This window comes from Lactuca sativa, chromosome 4 (assembly GCF_002870075.4).
Source record: "Lactuca sativa cultivar Salinas chromosome 4, Lsat_Salinas_v11, whole genome shotgun sequence".
Taxonomy (NCBI): Eukaryota; Viridiplantae; Streptophyta; class Magnoliopsida; order Asterales; family Asteraceae; genus Lactuca; species Lactuca sativa.
In genome coordinates, this window is record NC_056626.2 from 33,183,248 (window position 1) to 33,199,190 (window position 15,943).

General features: G+C 33.4%; 1 protein-coding gene across 1 annotated transcript; it reads right to left on the bottom strand.

The window, feature by feature from the left end:
* Positions 1 to 4,266: 4,266 nt before the first annotated feature.
* On the bottom strand, positions 4,267 to 11,439 carry LOC111896457 (FBD-associated F-box protein At5g56370). Its single transcript, XM_042901574.2, has 7 exons — positions 11,037 to 11,439; positions 10,846 to 10,930; positions 7,328 to 7,456; positions 5,192 to 5,805; positions 5,072 to 5,101; positions 4,842 to 4,981; positions 4,267 to 4,750 (listed from the first exon to the last, which is right to left on the bottom strand). Exons 3-7 carry the CDS (start codon positions 7,447 to 7,449, stop codon positions 4,439 to 4,441), a joined length of 1,218 nt encoding a protein of 405 aa, XP_042757508.1. The 5' UTR covers positions 7,450 to 7,456; positions 10,846 to 10,930; positions 11,037 to 11,439; the 3' UTR covers positions 4,267 to 4,438.
* Between the last annotated feature and the right edge of the window lie 4,504 nt (positions 11,440 to 15,943).

The window sequence follows — 15,943 nt, forward strand, 5'->3', positions numbered from 1 at the left end:
CTTTTAAATAATTATGTATTTATGCATCTAATTTGGTTATTACGAATTTCTTCAATGTGCATGATTCCATTCGTTTAGGAGATTAGTCTCATGAGAATGCGAAGATTATGATCTTAATCCTTTGTTGTTTTTTCTTAGATCATAAGCTATAAATCAACTTGGTCAAGTCTATTAATACGGGTGTTGGAGTTTCTTGGGAAGAGATCAATAGGATATATGAAATTTTGGGACGTTAATTCACATATTCCCATTTATGTATCTTAGTTTTCCAATTCATTGTAATATGTTTAAGAGTTTGTCTAATGATGGTTTTACTACCCTTGAGAAAATTGTTATAAGCAGGCCCGACCCAATACATGGGCGAGACGGGCTAAGGCCCAGGGCAGCACAAAATGGAGGGCATCATCTTAAACCAATAATTGATAGTATGTATATATGTTTTGGCCCAAAAAAACAGCTTTAATACTCTTTTCCAGCAAAGCATGGGAGCTAGGGCGGGAAAATGGAAAATAATTAGTGGGGCACAAGCTGTAATCCACATGTGTCATTGGCTGATTGCCAATCGACACCTAGAAATCTGGAAGTTGTAGAAGATGGAGGGGCATCGTCAGGAGCGTCGTCATCAAATTCAAATCAATGAATCCTGGTCTTAAATCTAGTTTCTGTTTTCTTTTCTTCTCTCCAATTTCTAAATACCTTTGGGGATTTGTAAGGATTTGGCGATTCCAATTTTTGTTTTAGGATTAATTTTTTTGATTTTCTGATTCTTTGATTCCCGTATGAGGCATACCATTTTCTGTTGTGGTGATTCTTTTCTCTTATTCTCATTATTTGATCACTACTTTGATCTGGTTATTCCCGTTTCCTGATCTGTATTATTAGTAAACTTGGATTTAATTCGAAGTTGGACTGCTGGAGACTAGAAGGTCTAAACCTTCGATTCAGATTTCCGTATTTGAAAGAGTTGTAGAATGGAGTTTGAGGCCTTCGTATTTGGTAATCCTCAATCTGTGATTTCGTTTTGATGTATATCATATAATAGTCAATTGAGCTTACTAATTTTTGTTTTATGTTTTGTGATTGAGGAGGCTATATGTATACCGAATAATAATCAACTAAAATTCTAATTATTCTGTTTTTTTATTAGAAGACAGAAGTGGGTATATAATTTTCCATTGTTGCTATTTTACTGTATTTTTTCAACAGGGATTCATATTTATGATATCATTAATTATTTTCCAGGTCGGTTTTCATCTTGAAAGTAAAAACATAAATGTAAACTTTGGTTCTTTTGTTTCGGTCTTTCACTTTTCTGTTTTCAAACCACTTTTGTTTTTATTGCCCTTGTTTTTAATTCTGTAAATCGAATTTGGAGTTGGTTTTTTTTCCCTTTTGGCTTTGATTCTTGACACACAAATTGCTCTTAATTATTTGATGGTTGCATTTTGATTCAACCACTAGGCATTATATTACTTTTAATACTTTCAGCGTTGATCAAGTTATTAAGTTATATAGAACGGTTAACACTCAATTTCTAGTATTAATATGATTTTTAGTTTGTATGGATATGAGTTTTTAAATAAAAAATGTATGGATATGAGTTTTTAAATAAAAATATTATTCAATTACATTTTATAAGTTTATGGTCTATAGTTTCAATTTAGTTATAGGGGCATTGTTAAGCCTCTTTGCCCAGGGTAACAAAAACCTATCGACCGGCCCTGGTTATAAGTTGTGTAGGTTTTATTACTTCTCTAGTATTTGAGCTTCAAAATCAATTTTAAATTATCCGGTAAGAGAAGCTATTATTTGGAAATGTATTTGATAAAGTAGACGTAAATTTTAGCATCTACTGTGTATAGTGTCTTAAGGTATTGGGAGTTTATTCTATCGAGTATCCGTTAAGTAATCCTTTATAAATAGACATGGATATATCTTTCTAAATCCAACTCACTCTACTATCATGTCGGTTATTCATGGTAATCAGTAAGGATGTTTGTTTTAGCCCAACATACAATCACAACTTAAGGTATTTTGCATAACATTTTTCTTTCCCTAGATAATCGTTACTCCAAATAATTGATTTTTCTATTGATCTTAAAAAAAGGTTATGATAATGTACCTAAATTCAGGGTTGGCATGTGTATTGGTCACTGTTGTTTTAGTTACTGATTTCCCATGGTTTATTTCTTAGATATGGATAAAAGTTATCTTGTGAGCTTCGTTATAATTAGGGATAAGTGATTTATAACTAGAAGTGTGATCCAACACAGAGTTTGTGGCCATATAGTTCTAGGCTTTAATTAACTACATATCTTTCTTCATATTTTCTAATCATCAAAATTGATGGATTTTGAATTTGGAGTTTTCTAGTATTATCTTTTTTTTTTCTACTAAAAACAATATTGAGTTATTTTGGTATGAATTGATCCCCGAACTTATTTTTTTTTTGGTCTAAAAGAAAAGGAGAGTTTTTTTGATATGAATTGATCGCCGAACTTATTTTTTTGGCTTTATAGGGGCACAATGTAAATTTTTTTGGTCTAAAAGGTCATTAAACCGGTTATTATAGGTTGACAGAGACTAAAAGAGTATGTCATATCCTAGTTTAGGGACCTATAAAGTCCGACAAAAACTTTAGGGACTCAATGGGTAAAACCTAGAAAGTACATAGGACACTTATGTCATTTCCCATAATTTTTAAATATCCCTTATCAAATTTTTTGATATCACCATGATGCAACCTATCAATTTTTTTGGTCCGGGACCAAAACTATAAATTTGATCAAACCATAGGAACCATTTCTGTCATTTACTCTAAAATTTATTTTGTAATCTCCTTTGTGATTGCAGTTATATTTTGTTTTTCAGTGATGAAATCATAATATAACATTTACATTTTATAACTTTTGATTGTGTTTCAATGATTGTAGTTATATTTTGTTTTTCAGTGATGAGATCATAATATAACGTTTACATTTTATAACTTTTGATTGTGTTTCAATGGTAGAGCGTCAAATTGTGAGTTGGGGACATAATAGAGAAGTTGTCATAATACTCATAATCAACCCAAAAAGAAATATAGAAAATAAAGGCACTGCGGCCTGCGCTTTAACAATCCGTCTATTTTAACCAACATATTTACAACTGCGTCAGTAAAATACTAAAATTTTATTTGAATTCACGGTTTAATATTTAGGGTGTTCGATAATGAACCTGGCTGTTGGTGATGCACGTGGAAATGACATGTTTAGCAAATCGCAAAGCATCTTATTTTCTTTATCAATAGAAACACATGTACAAAGCTCTATATTTGTGATTTAAGCACGTGTGACTTAGCAATGACGAGCTTCAGAAATTCCATCCCAGGAGCATAGTTATGGAAACTTGTTATCTCCAGTTCTTTAAGATGATCCAAGTTAAGCCCCTAATAATAGTCTTAAAGATCAAGCAAGTTATTGAAAGTTGCATGCCAAACCATCTAATCAAAAAACATGTCAAAATTATCCATAAACTTACGAATATCCTCAAGTAGTTATATTTTACCTTCAATTTAATCTTCTCTAAATTTGAGGAGTTATTGATCACAAAGAGAGTCGAGGAAAGTTTTTCCACCTTCTTTCCTTTACAAGACGCCCCACTCTATCTCTTTCCTTATCGAGCTTCTTATTTATTTACTATTGAAATCAATGTATCTAATCCAAAAATCCGATGTCAAATATGTGAAATTTGATCTGAAATTTCGGATATCCGAATTTTTGAATATCTAATAATACGGATTAAGATTAGAATTCATATAGTAATCTTATAAATTTTCAAATATTTCGGATATTCCAAATGTGGTGTTCTTGTTGGTCTTTAGGAAAAGAGGGGTCCCTCCCTCCCTCACACACACACACACCGGAGAAGCCTTTAAATAAATCCAAACCTAGACAAGCTTGATCAAGTAAGTGAGGGTGGGGGTTAGGGTTTATTTAAGTTCATTTTTAACCAATTCCATCGCTTCTGATCAACATCAAACTCTACATGGAACTACATACATAAAACTTCAAACAAGTCTCATTTCCGAAGTCCCCATTAATGTTTTAAAATCAAAATTAACTACAGATATTAATAATATTAATAACACCGATCATTATCAATAATCACAACTAATCACAACCCAGGTAGTGCATGTACCTACAGGCCTGATAGACATAGCACACATGTAAACGCATAATAATATGTACTGTATGTATTTTTAGTCTTGAAATCATAATATATCTAACGTCTACATTTTACATTAAGATACTAAATTTACAAATACAAAAAGAGTAGAAAGTAGCAGTTGTCATAATCAACCGAAAAAATACATCTAAACAGGTTCAGTTGACAATAAATGTAACAATCGTTGTATTTTAACCAATGAAATTGAACTTAATTTACATTCAAAGGTTAATTATTTTTTTAGACGTTCGATAATGAACTTACCTGCTGGTGATGCACGTGGCAATGGTAAATGTAGCAAATCTCGAAGCATCATAACTTCTTCAGCAACAGAAACAGAATCATCGAGCTCGATTCGTGCTTTCTTAAGCAGAGGTGACTTAGCCATGATTAGCTTCAGAAATTCCATCTCAGGAGCATAGTTATGGAAACTTGTTATCTCCAGTTCTTTAAGATGATCCAAGTTCAGGCCCAAATAATCTTGAATATCAGGCAAGTTATCGAATGCTTGTTCAACACACCGCCGATCATGGTCCCAACAAATCTAAATCAGAAAAACATGTCAAAATTTTGTAAGTAGAATCATGAAGATTATCTAATATTAATTAAAACCATATGTGATATTTTATATTTACCTCCACTTTGATCTTCTCCAAATTTGGAGAGCTGCTGATCACACATAGAACAAACGAAAGCTCAAGGAAACACACACCGAGATCAAGTATTCTCAAGTGGACTAGTGAAATGGGGAGCATATGTGGCATACTATTACTACCTGCACCCAAATGCTTTAAACAAATACTAAAACTAAGATTAAAAGTTTTAAACATAATGAGATAAAACAATCAAGTTAAGTATTAGTTACCATGATAAACAATTGCATGATTTCCAGAACCTGAATTGAAGGTAAACATTTAAACAGTTCGACCAATTCACACTCAGTAAACACTATCGGCTCATCCCTAATCTGTATCAAATTAAATACCTTTGTAAGATGGTATCAACTGAAAGAGCTTCTTCATAAGTAGTAATATGGACCTTACCAAAGTAAATTCCTCAAGCAATGGGCAGCTAGTAAGGAGTTGTTGAAGCATATTGGCAGTGATTATACCATCTTCAAAGATCAGGCTCTTCAACATACTAAATCCATTAAACATTGATGGAACCTCAATTTTACAGTATTTGAGAGATAGGTGTTCTAATCCTTGCAATGAAAAGAATGAAAACGGTAACTTGTAATATTCATCGATTGAAGAAATCTCAAAAGTGAATCTCTTGATATTTTTGCTCCGTGAAAGATGAAGTATTATCTGGTCAATCTCATTAACAATTTCTGCATCTGTAATACAAATACAGAGTTCTGATACCAGACCCTTATGTAGCAACAAAACGTGGAAGATGGCATTGATAAGCTTATATTTTTCGATTTCTTCCTCCATATTAGATGATTGTTTAACCAGATTGTCATCAAATACAAGTTTCGGGATGCCTGTCCAGCAATACCTCCATTTCTTTGACAAAATGCTCGTCCTCAATGCATCTCTCATTGGCATAAGTGTCAGAATTTTTTCAATTATATCTTGAGGGAGAGCACTGATTCTATCCCGACTTTGGATATGAGCTTGCATGAGTCCCTCAAGGTTTGGATACTCCACACGGCTGTAAAGTAGAATTCAATGCCAAATAGATTATGTTGCAATGCACTTTTTCCTATATAATATCATCAATTAGCCATTAATTCATACACTACTAGAAACATGGGTTTTAGAGACGGAAGTATCCGTCGCTATTCCGTCGCTAAATGTTGTTTGCGATGGATCAGGGACGGACTCACTCCATAGGTAATTAATAGGTGGCTAATTTCTCAGCGAGGGTTTTAGCGACGGAGAGGTTTCTCCTTTCGACAAATGTAGCGACAGAATATCCGTCGCTAAATGTCACTCAACACATTTACTCAGGGCATTAGCGACAAAATTTGATAAAGTCATTCCGTCGCTTTTCTGTCGCAAAATTTCAGTGATCAGTTTTTTTCCGTAGCAAATCCCTTGCAAAATTCATATATTGATTTCTTTTTTTTTTTCGTCACTAATCTGTCGCAAACTTTAGACATGGTTTTTTTCCATAGCTAATCCCTTGCAAAATTTATACATTAATTTTTTTTTGTTCCGTCGCTGATCCGTCGCAAACTTTAGACATGATATTTTTTCCGTAGCTAATCCCTCGCAAAATTGATGCATTAAAATACTTTTTTTATTCTCACCAATCCGACGCGAACTTGTAATATCATTTTTTTATTATGATTCTAAAAGAAAAAAAGACTACAATCATCAAATTTTTATGCTAAAAAACATCAAATAACAATGCAACCAAACATTACAATACCAAAACTATCAAAGTTTACCAAAGTATCATTCAAAAAACATCCAAAACCAAAACTATCCATATAACATCAAACTCCCAAAGGTTTAACTTCAAAATAACATTTTAGCACCAAGAAATCCAAAATATGCATCGGGAAATGAGTTTTCACAAAACATAATTTCAAAATAACATTTTAGATGCTCTCTTCATTTCATGTCCATCCAATCATCTTCGGTTCATATTCCTATAAAACATTATTCAAAACAATCAAAAGTATCAAATACAAAAGGTTAACAAGTCATTCAAAAACATCAAATACTAACGGTTAACATCATATTACCTCTAATTTTCAATTTTTCATCATATTTTGCAAGGCTACATACATCTTCTCCATTGCTTCATATTTTGCATCAATTTGTTGTTGTTTGACATCTATTGCTGCAGCTTTCGCATCCATTTCCTCACACATTTTTTGATGTTTAGCTTCCATTTCTGCAGCTTTAACATCCATTTCCCCACGCATCTCGTTTCGTACACGTTCATAGACAACCTAAAGTACAATGCCATGATAGGAAACTTTGTAAGTACAATGCCATGATAGGAAACTTTGTAAGTACAATACCATGATAGGAAACTTTATAAGTACAATGCCATGATAGGAAACTTTGTAAGTACAATGATATGATAGGAAATTATAAAGTGCCTCTTGGGATGTTATTGTACTAGATGTTCCTTCCAAAAAGCTCGCTGGATCAAACACAGATCCGAATCCATATATTCTTCCTTTCTTGACTCCTCCGGAAACATCACACCATGTTTCATTATCCAAGAGGGGGTGGCAACTAGTATCATCACCAAACTTAGCCACCATAGCACTTTCATAAGCCTCCTATTATAGCAAAAAAAATATGAAACAACAGAAACATGAAATAAGGAATAGAATGGTTCATTCCATTCCATTAATGTAGCGACTAAAAATGTAATTTTGGAAAATTAAAACTACAAGGACAACAATTGTAATTTCTGAAAACTAAAAGCTTCAGGGACCAAAAAGATAATTCTGGAAAACTAGAACTATAGGAACCAAAAGTGTCTTTTGCTTTAAACTACAGGGACCTAAAGTGTAATTCCTAAAATTTTAAGCTACAGGGACGAAAATATAATTCCGGAATATTAAAACTACAGGGACCTAAAGTGTCATTTGCATATCTTTTGTTATCTAACGTAATACTATACAATCTTTTCAAAAAAAAAATTTATATATATATATATATATATATATATATATATATATATATATATTAATTTCTTGTACCTAATTTTAATTTCAACTAGTGGAGTGACCCATGCTTTGCATGGGTCAGAGGGTTTTAATTGGCTACCCATGAAGTTTCAGGGAACAAAAGTGACAACTCCTGAAAATAATGGAGCAAAAGTTTTTAATTTATAAGGGGCTACAAATGTCAATAACAGAAATGTTGTGGCCAAACTCATAACCAAGAAAACTTAACTCTTCCTAAGTCATGCCACTTTTAATATGTACTGGGTTGTTTTTTTATTAGTCCCACATCAATTCAATTCTTCATTTTAGGAAAGGGGATCACAAATCAATAAAGATATACAGTAAAAAGGAGAAGCAGATAACGGATAAAAAAAGAAGGTTTTTATTATTATTAATTTTTTTTACCGCAGGCACTGTTGCTAAGGGTATTGGGATTTAATTATATGTTTAATCAAATATAAATCACAGTTCATATTATAAAGAATTTAGTTACAATGTGACTACCAACTTGATATAACATATGATAAAAAAATAATCAACTGAAGAAAATGATGAGCTAGCAAAAATGCCTGCTTCACAAAAGAAGAAACTGAGGCAAAAACAGAGGAAGGCTGAAGCAAGGGCAAAAAAGGTATATTTTATTTTTATTCAACAAAAAGATACAACAAAGCCTTGTCCTCAAAGAATTACTCCTCAACTGTCACTTGGTGGTTCAATCATGGAAAATGCTAGCAATGGAAACACAAAAGTAAAGATAAACAATTGGGTGATCACTAAAACGGAGCTCAAAATGTTGAAGGTCAGTGTCCTTAAAAAAATGGTCAACGTTATTTAAAAAAATGGATTTATAAACCAACAAATATATACAAATTTCCATTCCATTTCCTACAAATGCTAATAATCCCTTCCAAAACGTTATGTGAACCATAAGGTTGGAGAGAAGGTATCACATATTTGTAGGGTATTAGTTAAAAGATGATATTACACAATGATGGGTAAAGAAATGTAAAAGTTTGAGTATATATGCAATAATTGCAACTATGTTTAAGTCCCCATGGTGTTTTCTGCTGTTTCTTTTTATCTTAATGGACTTAATCCATTAACCTCTACATATCAGTCATCAGTGTTTCTGTGTCCTTTTGACTTCACTTGATGCCATAAATTAAAAACCACTTAATAGAGAAAGTTAGGGAAAGGATTACACCTAAACTCAGGAGCCTTGCTCTTTGTCTTGCACAAGATTTTATTTCAGTGCATGCATTTTAGCAAGGGTAATCTCTTTACCCTAAAAAGGAATCCCAAATCCTAAAGCCTAAACTCGTTATCCCAGAAAGTTGTAATTTTTTACAAATTTGCCCTCATGTATTCTTCCCTTTTATTTTCTCGAATATCTTTTCAACATTATTTATCTAGACAATCGAAAAAAAGAAACAATGAAGGCCTTAATCAAGTAAAAGAGAAGTTTTATGATTGTGAATTATTTGTTTTATGCAGATACTCTCTACTAACGCTTGCTTCCGAAGCAATATGCCATTTGATTTATCCTTTCCGGTGGCAAGTAAACTTTTTTTGCAGGCTTTATCTATCTCAACTTGTCTTGTCTGTGTGACTTATCCTAACTTTTTCTGGGAGGTTGCACATAAAGTTTTAACATGGGAAAAAAAATAAAAAAAAGTTTGTAGACTGTAGTCCAATCCAATTATCTTCAGCAACTTAACTTAACTTTGAGTTAACAAGTAATTAACTATTAATACATCAACCTGGGCGGGTCTTTCAAGCGTTTAAAAAGATATCATAGGCATATTAATCAACTAAAATAGGGAGGGATAAACGCAAGAAATAGCAATGTAGTTTCATATATCATAGCATCCTACATTCATTTCTTTCTATTAATTACTACATTCTACTTTCGAAAATTTTCTTATTACCCTACATTGAGTTTGAATTTGAATAATATATGCAAATCCTGACATCGTATTTTCTGTGAAAATCCTACCGAATTAATGGATGGATCTTCCAAAGCACAAAATAGGCTATGCTAATTAATGGAAGCACGTTGCTAACTATGATAGAATTTTGAATTAAATGGATTTATTATAGCTTTAACAAACCCAAACCACCACTAAAGGAATTTTCTGAACCAAGTAACATTACATGATATGACTGGGGCTGCAGTATTTAAAAATAGTGTGATGTTTGATAGGATTGTTATCTGATATGAATATGATTGTTTGTATGGTGAATCAGCATGTCTACATTCCGTTGCTATTTTTCAGTGGAGTTGACTATATTGATGCTCCTACACCATATATGATGGGGCTTCATTCAGGTGTTGATACTACTGGTCTCTCAATGGATGGTGTAAGTCTTTCGGGGGGTATTTTGGTAATTTTCTATGAAGTAGAAGAAGAAGATTATGATTCTGTGCCCTTGAGAGGATCTGTGAAATGGTGTGGATGCAAGGGCATAAGATGAAACATGGTTTGATGAGAGATAGATGCATGAAGATGAGAGTGTTGGCTTCAAAATCTGTATATGCTGCTATTGCTCCTGTGACAAGTACCACTGGCCTTAACATGGCTCCAAGTGAAGCAGCAACTGGCAGTAGAAGTCAACATCATGATTCAAGACCACATCAACTTCAAGACCTCATAAGGGAATAGCACTTATCAGAGAGACCACATCAACTTCAAGACCTCAAAAGGGAATAGGACTTATCAGAGAGACCACCTCCTAAATATGAAAGAGAATTGGGGAAAACCTAAAGGTTTTAGCTACTGGTGTTCCTGAATCCTTAAATTCTCATAAATTGGATGACAAACTATGATGAATCAAGCCCTAAATCAAGTTCTAATTCTAACTTTCAAGGTTATTCATGTATATAATGCTGAGAGATAAGAGGGACATTTATTGAAAAAGAAAAAATGAGAAATTAAACCCTAACAAAGTATATTGTGCAATTGAACTAAAACTAACCTAATAGGGATGAGATTTACCTGAATCCGAAAGCTAAGGAAGAATACTTTCAGCTTAAAAATACGGAGGTTGCCGGAATTGGGTGAGTAGTGCCGTCATCGTCATCTGTTCAAATAGAGATTGTGAGATGGAAGTGGGTTAATAGATTGAAGGAACTTCTATGCCATCATCTGTTCAAAATTCATGTCCAGAGTCCAGATGAAACGCGTACCAGAATTTTCAATGCATTTCGTGAAGATGGAACTGGGTTATGCCAATTTCAGCTAGAGATTGGCGATAGAAAAAACAAAACGCGCGTACCCACAATATAGTTTCCGTCGATGTTCTCTCGCTAAATGCATACGGCTGGCGCAATTTTTTATCCGTCGTTGAACCCTAGCTAAGGCCCTTCATTTTTCGACTGATTAGCGAGGGATAGTGGTGCATCGATAAATACTTGCGAGATCCATAGCTGATCCCTCGGTAAAGCCTCACTAATATTCCACACGTTAAATAAATAAAATAACTATCAAAAACATATCAAAAACATGGTAGATCCGTCGTAATTCCCTAGCTATAAGTCTAAATTTTGCTAGAGAACAAATCCGTAGCAAAATCCATAGCTGAAACTCAAGTTTCTAGTAGTGATATATACTGCATTAATACAATGAAATATGATCTTTGGTTCAAACATATATGAATGGAACGAGAAGACAAATATGCAAATGAAAAACAACTATGCTCAAGATCAATAATACTAGCCAATAAGTAATAACTATCTTATTTATGCTTTGTCTGCCTTCTAGATCAGTTCTAAATTCCTTATTATAACCCACATGATGACGCCATGCATGCCAATGTCTACCCTTATAATTAAGTGCTAGAACAAGTTATATGGTATTATGAATGCCTAAAACACACCAACAATTAGGGATTGTTCGATAATTTGATTTCATATTATCAAAGTTAAGATCGCACAACGAGTTATATATACTTGTATTAAACACGTAAAAATGGAAGTATATGAATTAGGTTTTAAAGTTCAAACAAACCGCATTTTAGTAAGTTAGACGATCTATTAACCGTGAAAACAACTAAGGATCATGAAGTTAAGATAATCGAAAGCATGAAAGCAAACCTGAATTGTTAGCTCTAGAAGAGAGACCGCCGATGACAAAAAGAATGGGAATTGGGATTCGGGAAGCAATGAGACAGTTTATGGTGGGATTTTATAAATATCTAACTGGCCCCTCCTTTTTAGATACTATACAGAAGGGCTCCATAAGTTTTTCTTATTTTATATTTTTTTAGAACAATTTATTGAAATCGTCTTTCTCTCGTTTGCATAACTTTTACATTTGGCCCTAAGTGTTTTTACACTCGGTATGGTCCCAAAGATGTCATTTTATTTGGTTTTTCATCCCTTATAGACATGAAAAGACAATATTGCCCCTTATCTATTTTCTTGTTCACCTTTTTTTTTTATTTTTTATAATTGATGTATTATTTATTAATCAAAAATAATTTACAAATAAGTGGGTCTAATGGTGGTTAGTATAGGTTAATTGTGGTGGTTGTTGGATATTATCAGGAGGGTTACCTGGAGGTGTTGTTGGAGGTGAATGGGGTTACAAATGGTCGATGAACGGAGGTTGTCGGAGGTGGAGGGGAAATAAATTAAACCAAAATAAAAAATAAAATTAAAAATAAAAAATAAAAATAAAAATAAAAAAACAAACTTCAACCACCATAGCCATAAATTAACACCCTAAATCTACTCAGAATTATTGCAAATCGACGAAAAAAGAAGAAGAAGAAAAAGAGAAGAGTACATTCGTGTAATAGGTGCCAATATTTAATTAGAAAAAACACAAACCCTAAATCAGAATTTGCATCACTAAACAGTAGTTTGCTGATATGTGTGTGGATGAAGTAAGTCCTTTACAAACTGACCTTAGGCTTGCAATTGGAAATGAAGTATGTTTGAGTACTATGACTCATTGGGTTTGCATGGTTTCTCTAAAGGTGGCGTAAGAGGACAACTAACATGTTTGTTCATTTAATAAGCCTGAAGTAGTTTTTTTTATGATTAACTTTTAATAAGTATGTTTAGTAAGTGTGGCTTTAGAGTTTGTAACCGTTGGTTGTTTTAGGCTTTAAATATCTATTTCATTCATCATTTGTAATCATCAAATTAATCAAGAAAACTTAGAACTTTGTTCATCCTTTCTCGAATTATTGCTTATAATTCAGATTTTATCATTGTTTGGGACATGTTCTCATTCATGGTTTCGATTTCAAGTCAATATGTCATTGCTTGTTATCACGGTTGGTGGATTATAGGTCTAATATGTTAATCATTATATCCTTACTTTACTCGTTTTTATTTCTATTATCAACAATCTGCTTTTCTTTTTAAACACTCTAAACTCATATCATTTATTGTGGTGGGTTTATTTCGCACGGAGAAAAGAGAAGAAGATCGATGGCATAGATGGTGTTAACAAAATTGAATCTCGTACTAGAAATTATTGCCCAAATCGATGTGCAGTTGGGCGGAGATTCTAATGGGTCCCAGTGTCCCTTATGCTGGTTCTATGCCATAAATTATTCAAGATCTTGAGAAGTCTTCTCGTTTCTTGTTTCCAACCAGTAATACTTTTTCGTTCTCTTAATCACTTTGAGTAAATTAAAAAAAATTAGAATAGTCTTCTGCTTAATCTTGAAATTCATTCTTCTTAATCATCAAGCTTGAAGGTTATACATGGATTAAATTCTCAAGCTTCATTGGTGCAAATCAAACACTTTTTTTTCTGTCCGTCAGGTGTTCTATAAAATGTCTAAATGAGTTTGTCAACCATTTTAAGACTCAATAAGATGTAGAGTCTCTTTTTGGTGTTGTTTTTCATTATGCACTTCAACCTTTTGTTGGAGTGTCACATTTTACTTTGGATTTATGCTTATCATTTCAACCCCCCCCCCCCCCTCTTGAAATTTTAATAAGATTTGTTTGTGTGTGTTTTGATGGGTTTTGTCCATAAGAACATCCTATGTGCTCATACAAACCCTAATGCTTGGATCTAGATTTCTCTATTATACATGCAATTCATCCAAGACTTTAAACCCTAGATCTAGCATACAATTAATCAAATTAACTTATGAATGGGGTTTAGATCTTACCTTGATTGTTATGTAGCAATAACAATCCCAAATCCTCCTTATAATGACTTTAGAAAGCTTAGAGTCATAAATGTCACTCCTCTAATGGTTCACAAACACCAAGAGCAAGAGGATGAAGAATAAGGAGAGTGGAGGCTGCCCAAAATGTGTGGAAACCCTAAGGATTCAGTTGCCCACGTTTTTGGTGCCCAAGGGGTCCTTAAATAGTGAGGCTATTAGGGTTATCTAACAAGGAAACGCTAATTTGGATGCTTAAGCCCTAAGCAACCCATGGACTCCTTCCTTAGAGGCTTAGGACGATTTCTAATGGGTTTCCCCATAGAATTCGTCCACCCCTCTAGTATGGAGTCCATTAGCTCAATATTCAACTATCACACAATTGATAGTTCTAGTCCCTTAAGTTTAACTAATGTCTTTTAGCCACAAACTTAATTCTTATTAATTCTTGACTAATATTAATTAAACAATATGATTTCTCCTTTAATATATTATTCTCATAATATATTAATAAATCATAATTAATCCTCTTTCTCCATAATTCATCCTATCAAGTTGCTTTGGTGAAGGCAACCCAAAAGGACCATGCACCATCGGGTAAAGTACATACCAAAATAGTTATGGACTTAGACACTAATCCAACAGTCTCCCACTTGGATAAGTCTAATAACTATTATGCGTATGACTTCAGATCCTGATCTTGCAATCGTAGCTTTCCAAAGCCGCTGTCAACTCTGATCTTATCAGATACGCATGTCCTTTAGATAAGGGATCATATATTCCTCTATTCTAGATATCGTATAGATATGAGACATGAACTTAATCACTCTCTCTATACTATTTCCCGACTTCCGATTTATGACGAATGACATCAGACTACAATTGATCACATCAAATTAGTCCCGGCTCGGCCAAGCGCTTAGGTGCCATCACTAAATCATCAAGGGGCCCAAAGATATCGCTTTTATCCTACCTTGGATAAAAGGAATGGATAAACTTTGACTCAATGCTCGCTTGCACTCACTTACCGAATTACACACAACAATATGTTTTGTAACACCAAGTTACTGGTGCGTTTACATATTATCAATGTGCAATCGACTCGCAAGATACAACTCACACATCTCGGTTTCAAGAATATAAGATGTTATCGTCTCACCAATCACTCGTGATATAATTCATGAAGTGATCCAAGTGAGTGTGGGTTTAATCCAATGCTCAAATCATATTCATAAGCACTCATGAACGTTGCAGCAAACAATTGCTTATGTCTAATACACTTTAGACAATCCATACACAAATTCACGACAGTTTTCATTCGTACCTACTTCCAACATACGAATGATTGTGGCCCGTTCGAATAATTTGACTGTTCTGAACCAATTAAATTATTCAGGAAGTCAAAACATGCAAAGTGAAACACAAGAATAATACTAATCCCATATGGCCTCAAACCTTTGAGTATAAACAAAACACCTTTTATTTATCACCATATCGATTACTCATTATTTGTTGTTTCGGGTAATCAACTTCTTACTTGAATTATTACAACACTTGTCCCATGCTCTTAGCATGCACACAATGTTTACCTATGGTTCTTACTTTGTGAAATAGATCAAATGAACACATTTCCAATCATACTCATTTCACAACTCCCAATCCTTTTCACAAGTGAAAGAATATCAAATCCTTGCCACTTATAGAATATGCTAGATTCTAACATTTTATGCAATGATCATTTCATTATGTCAATCTTATCTATTCATAATAATGTCGATATGGTCCATCCAATATCATACTTCCAACTACTCACAAGCGACCAATCCTCAGCGAGCTTTGGATTGTCCTTTGATAGTTGTTTAATTATCTTAGTCAAAACCAATTCTTGTCCTTTTTCCTCTTAATGCGCTAGACATTTGGAAAATTTTAGAATGGTCAAATATTATATCATTTGCAATCGAT

Excerpts from the sequence above, each read along its gene's own strand:
- LOC111896457 (XM_042901574.2), bottom strand. The coding sequence starts at position 7,449 with ATGAAAGTGCTATGGTGGCTAAGTTTGGTGATGATACTAGTTGCCACC. Across the intron at positions 5,806-7,327 it reads GAATATATGGATTCGGATCT|AATCAGTGCTCTCCCTCAAG; the intron begins GTGTTTGATCCA and ends AAGTCGGGATAG. Across the intron at positions 4,982-5,071 it reads TCATGCAATTGTTTATCATG|GTAGTAATAGTATGCCACAT; the intron begins GTAACTAATACT and ends ATTTGGGTGCAG.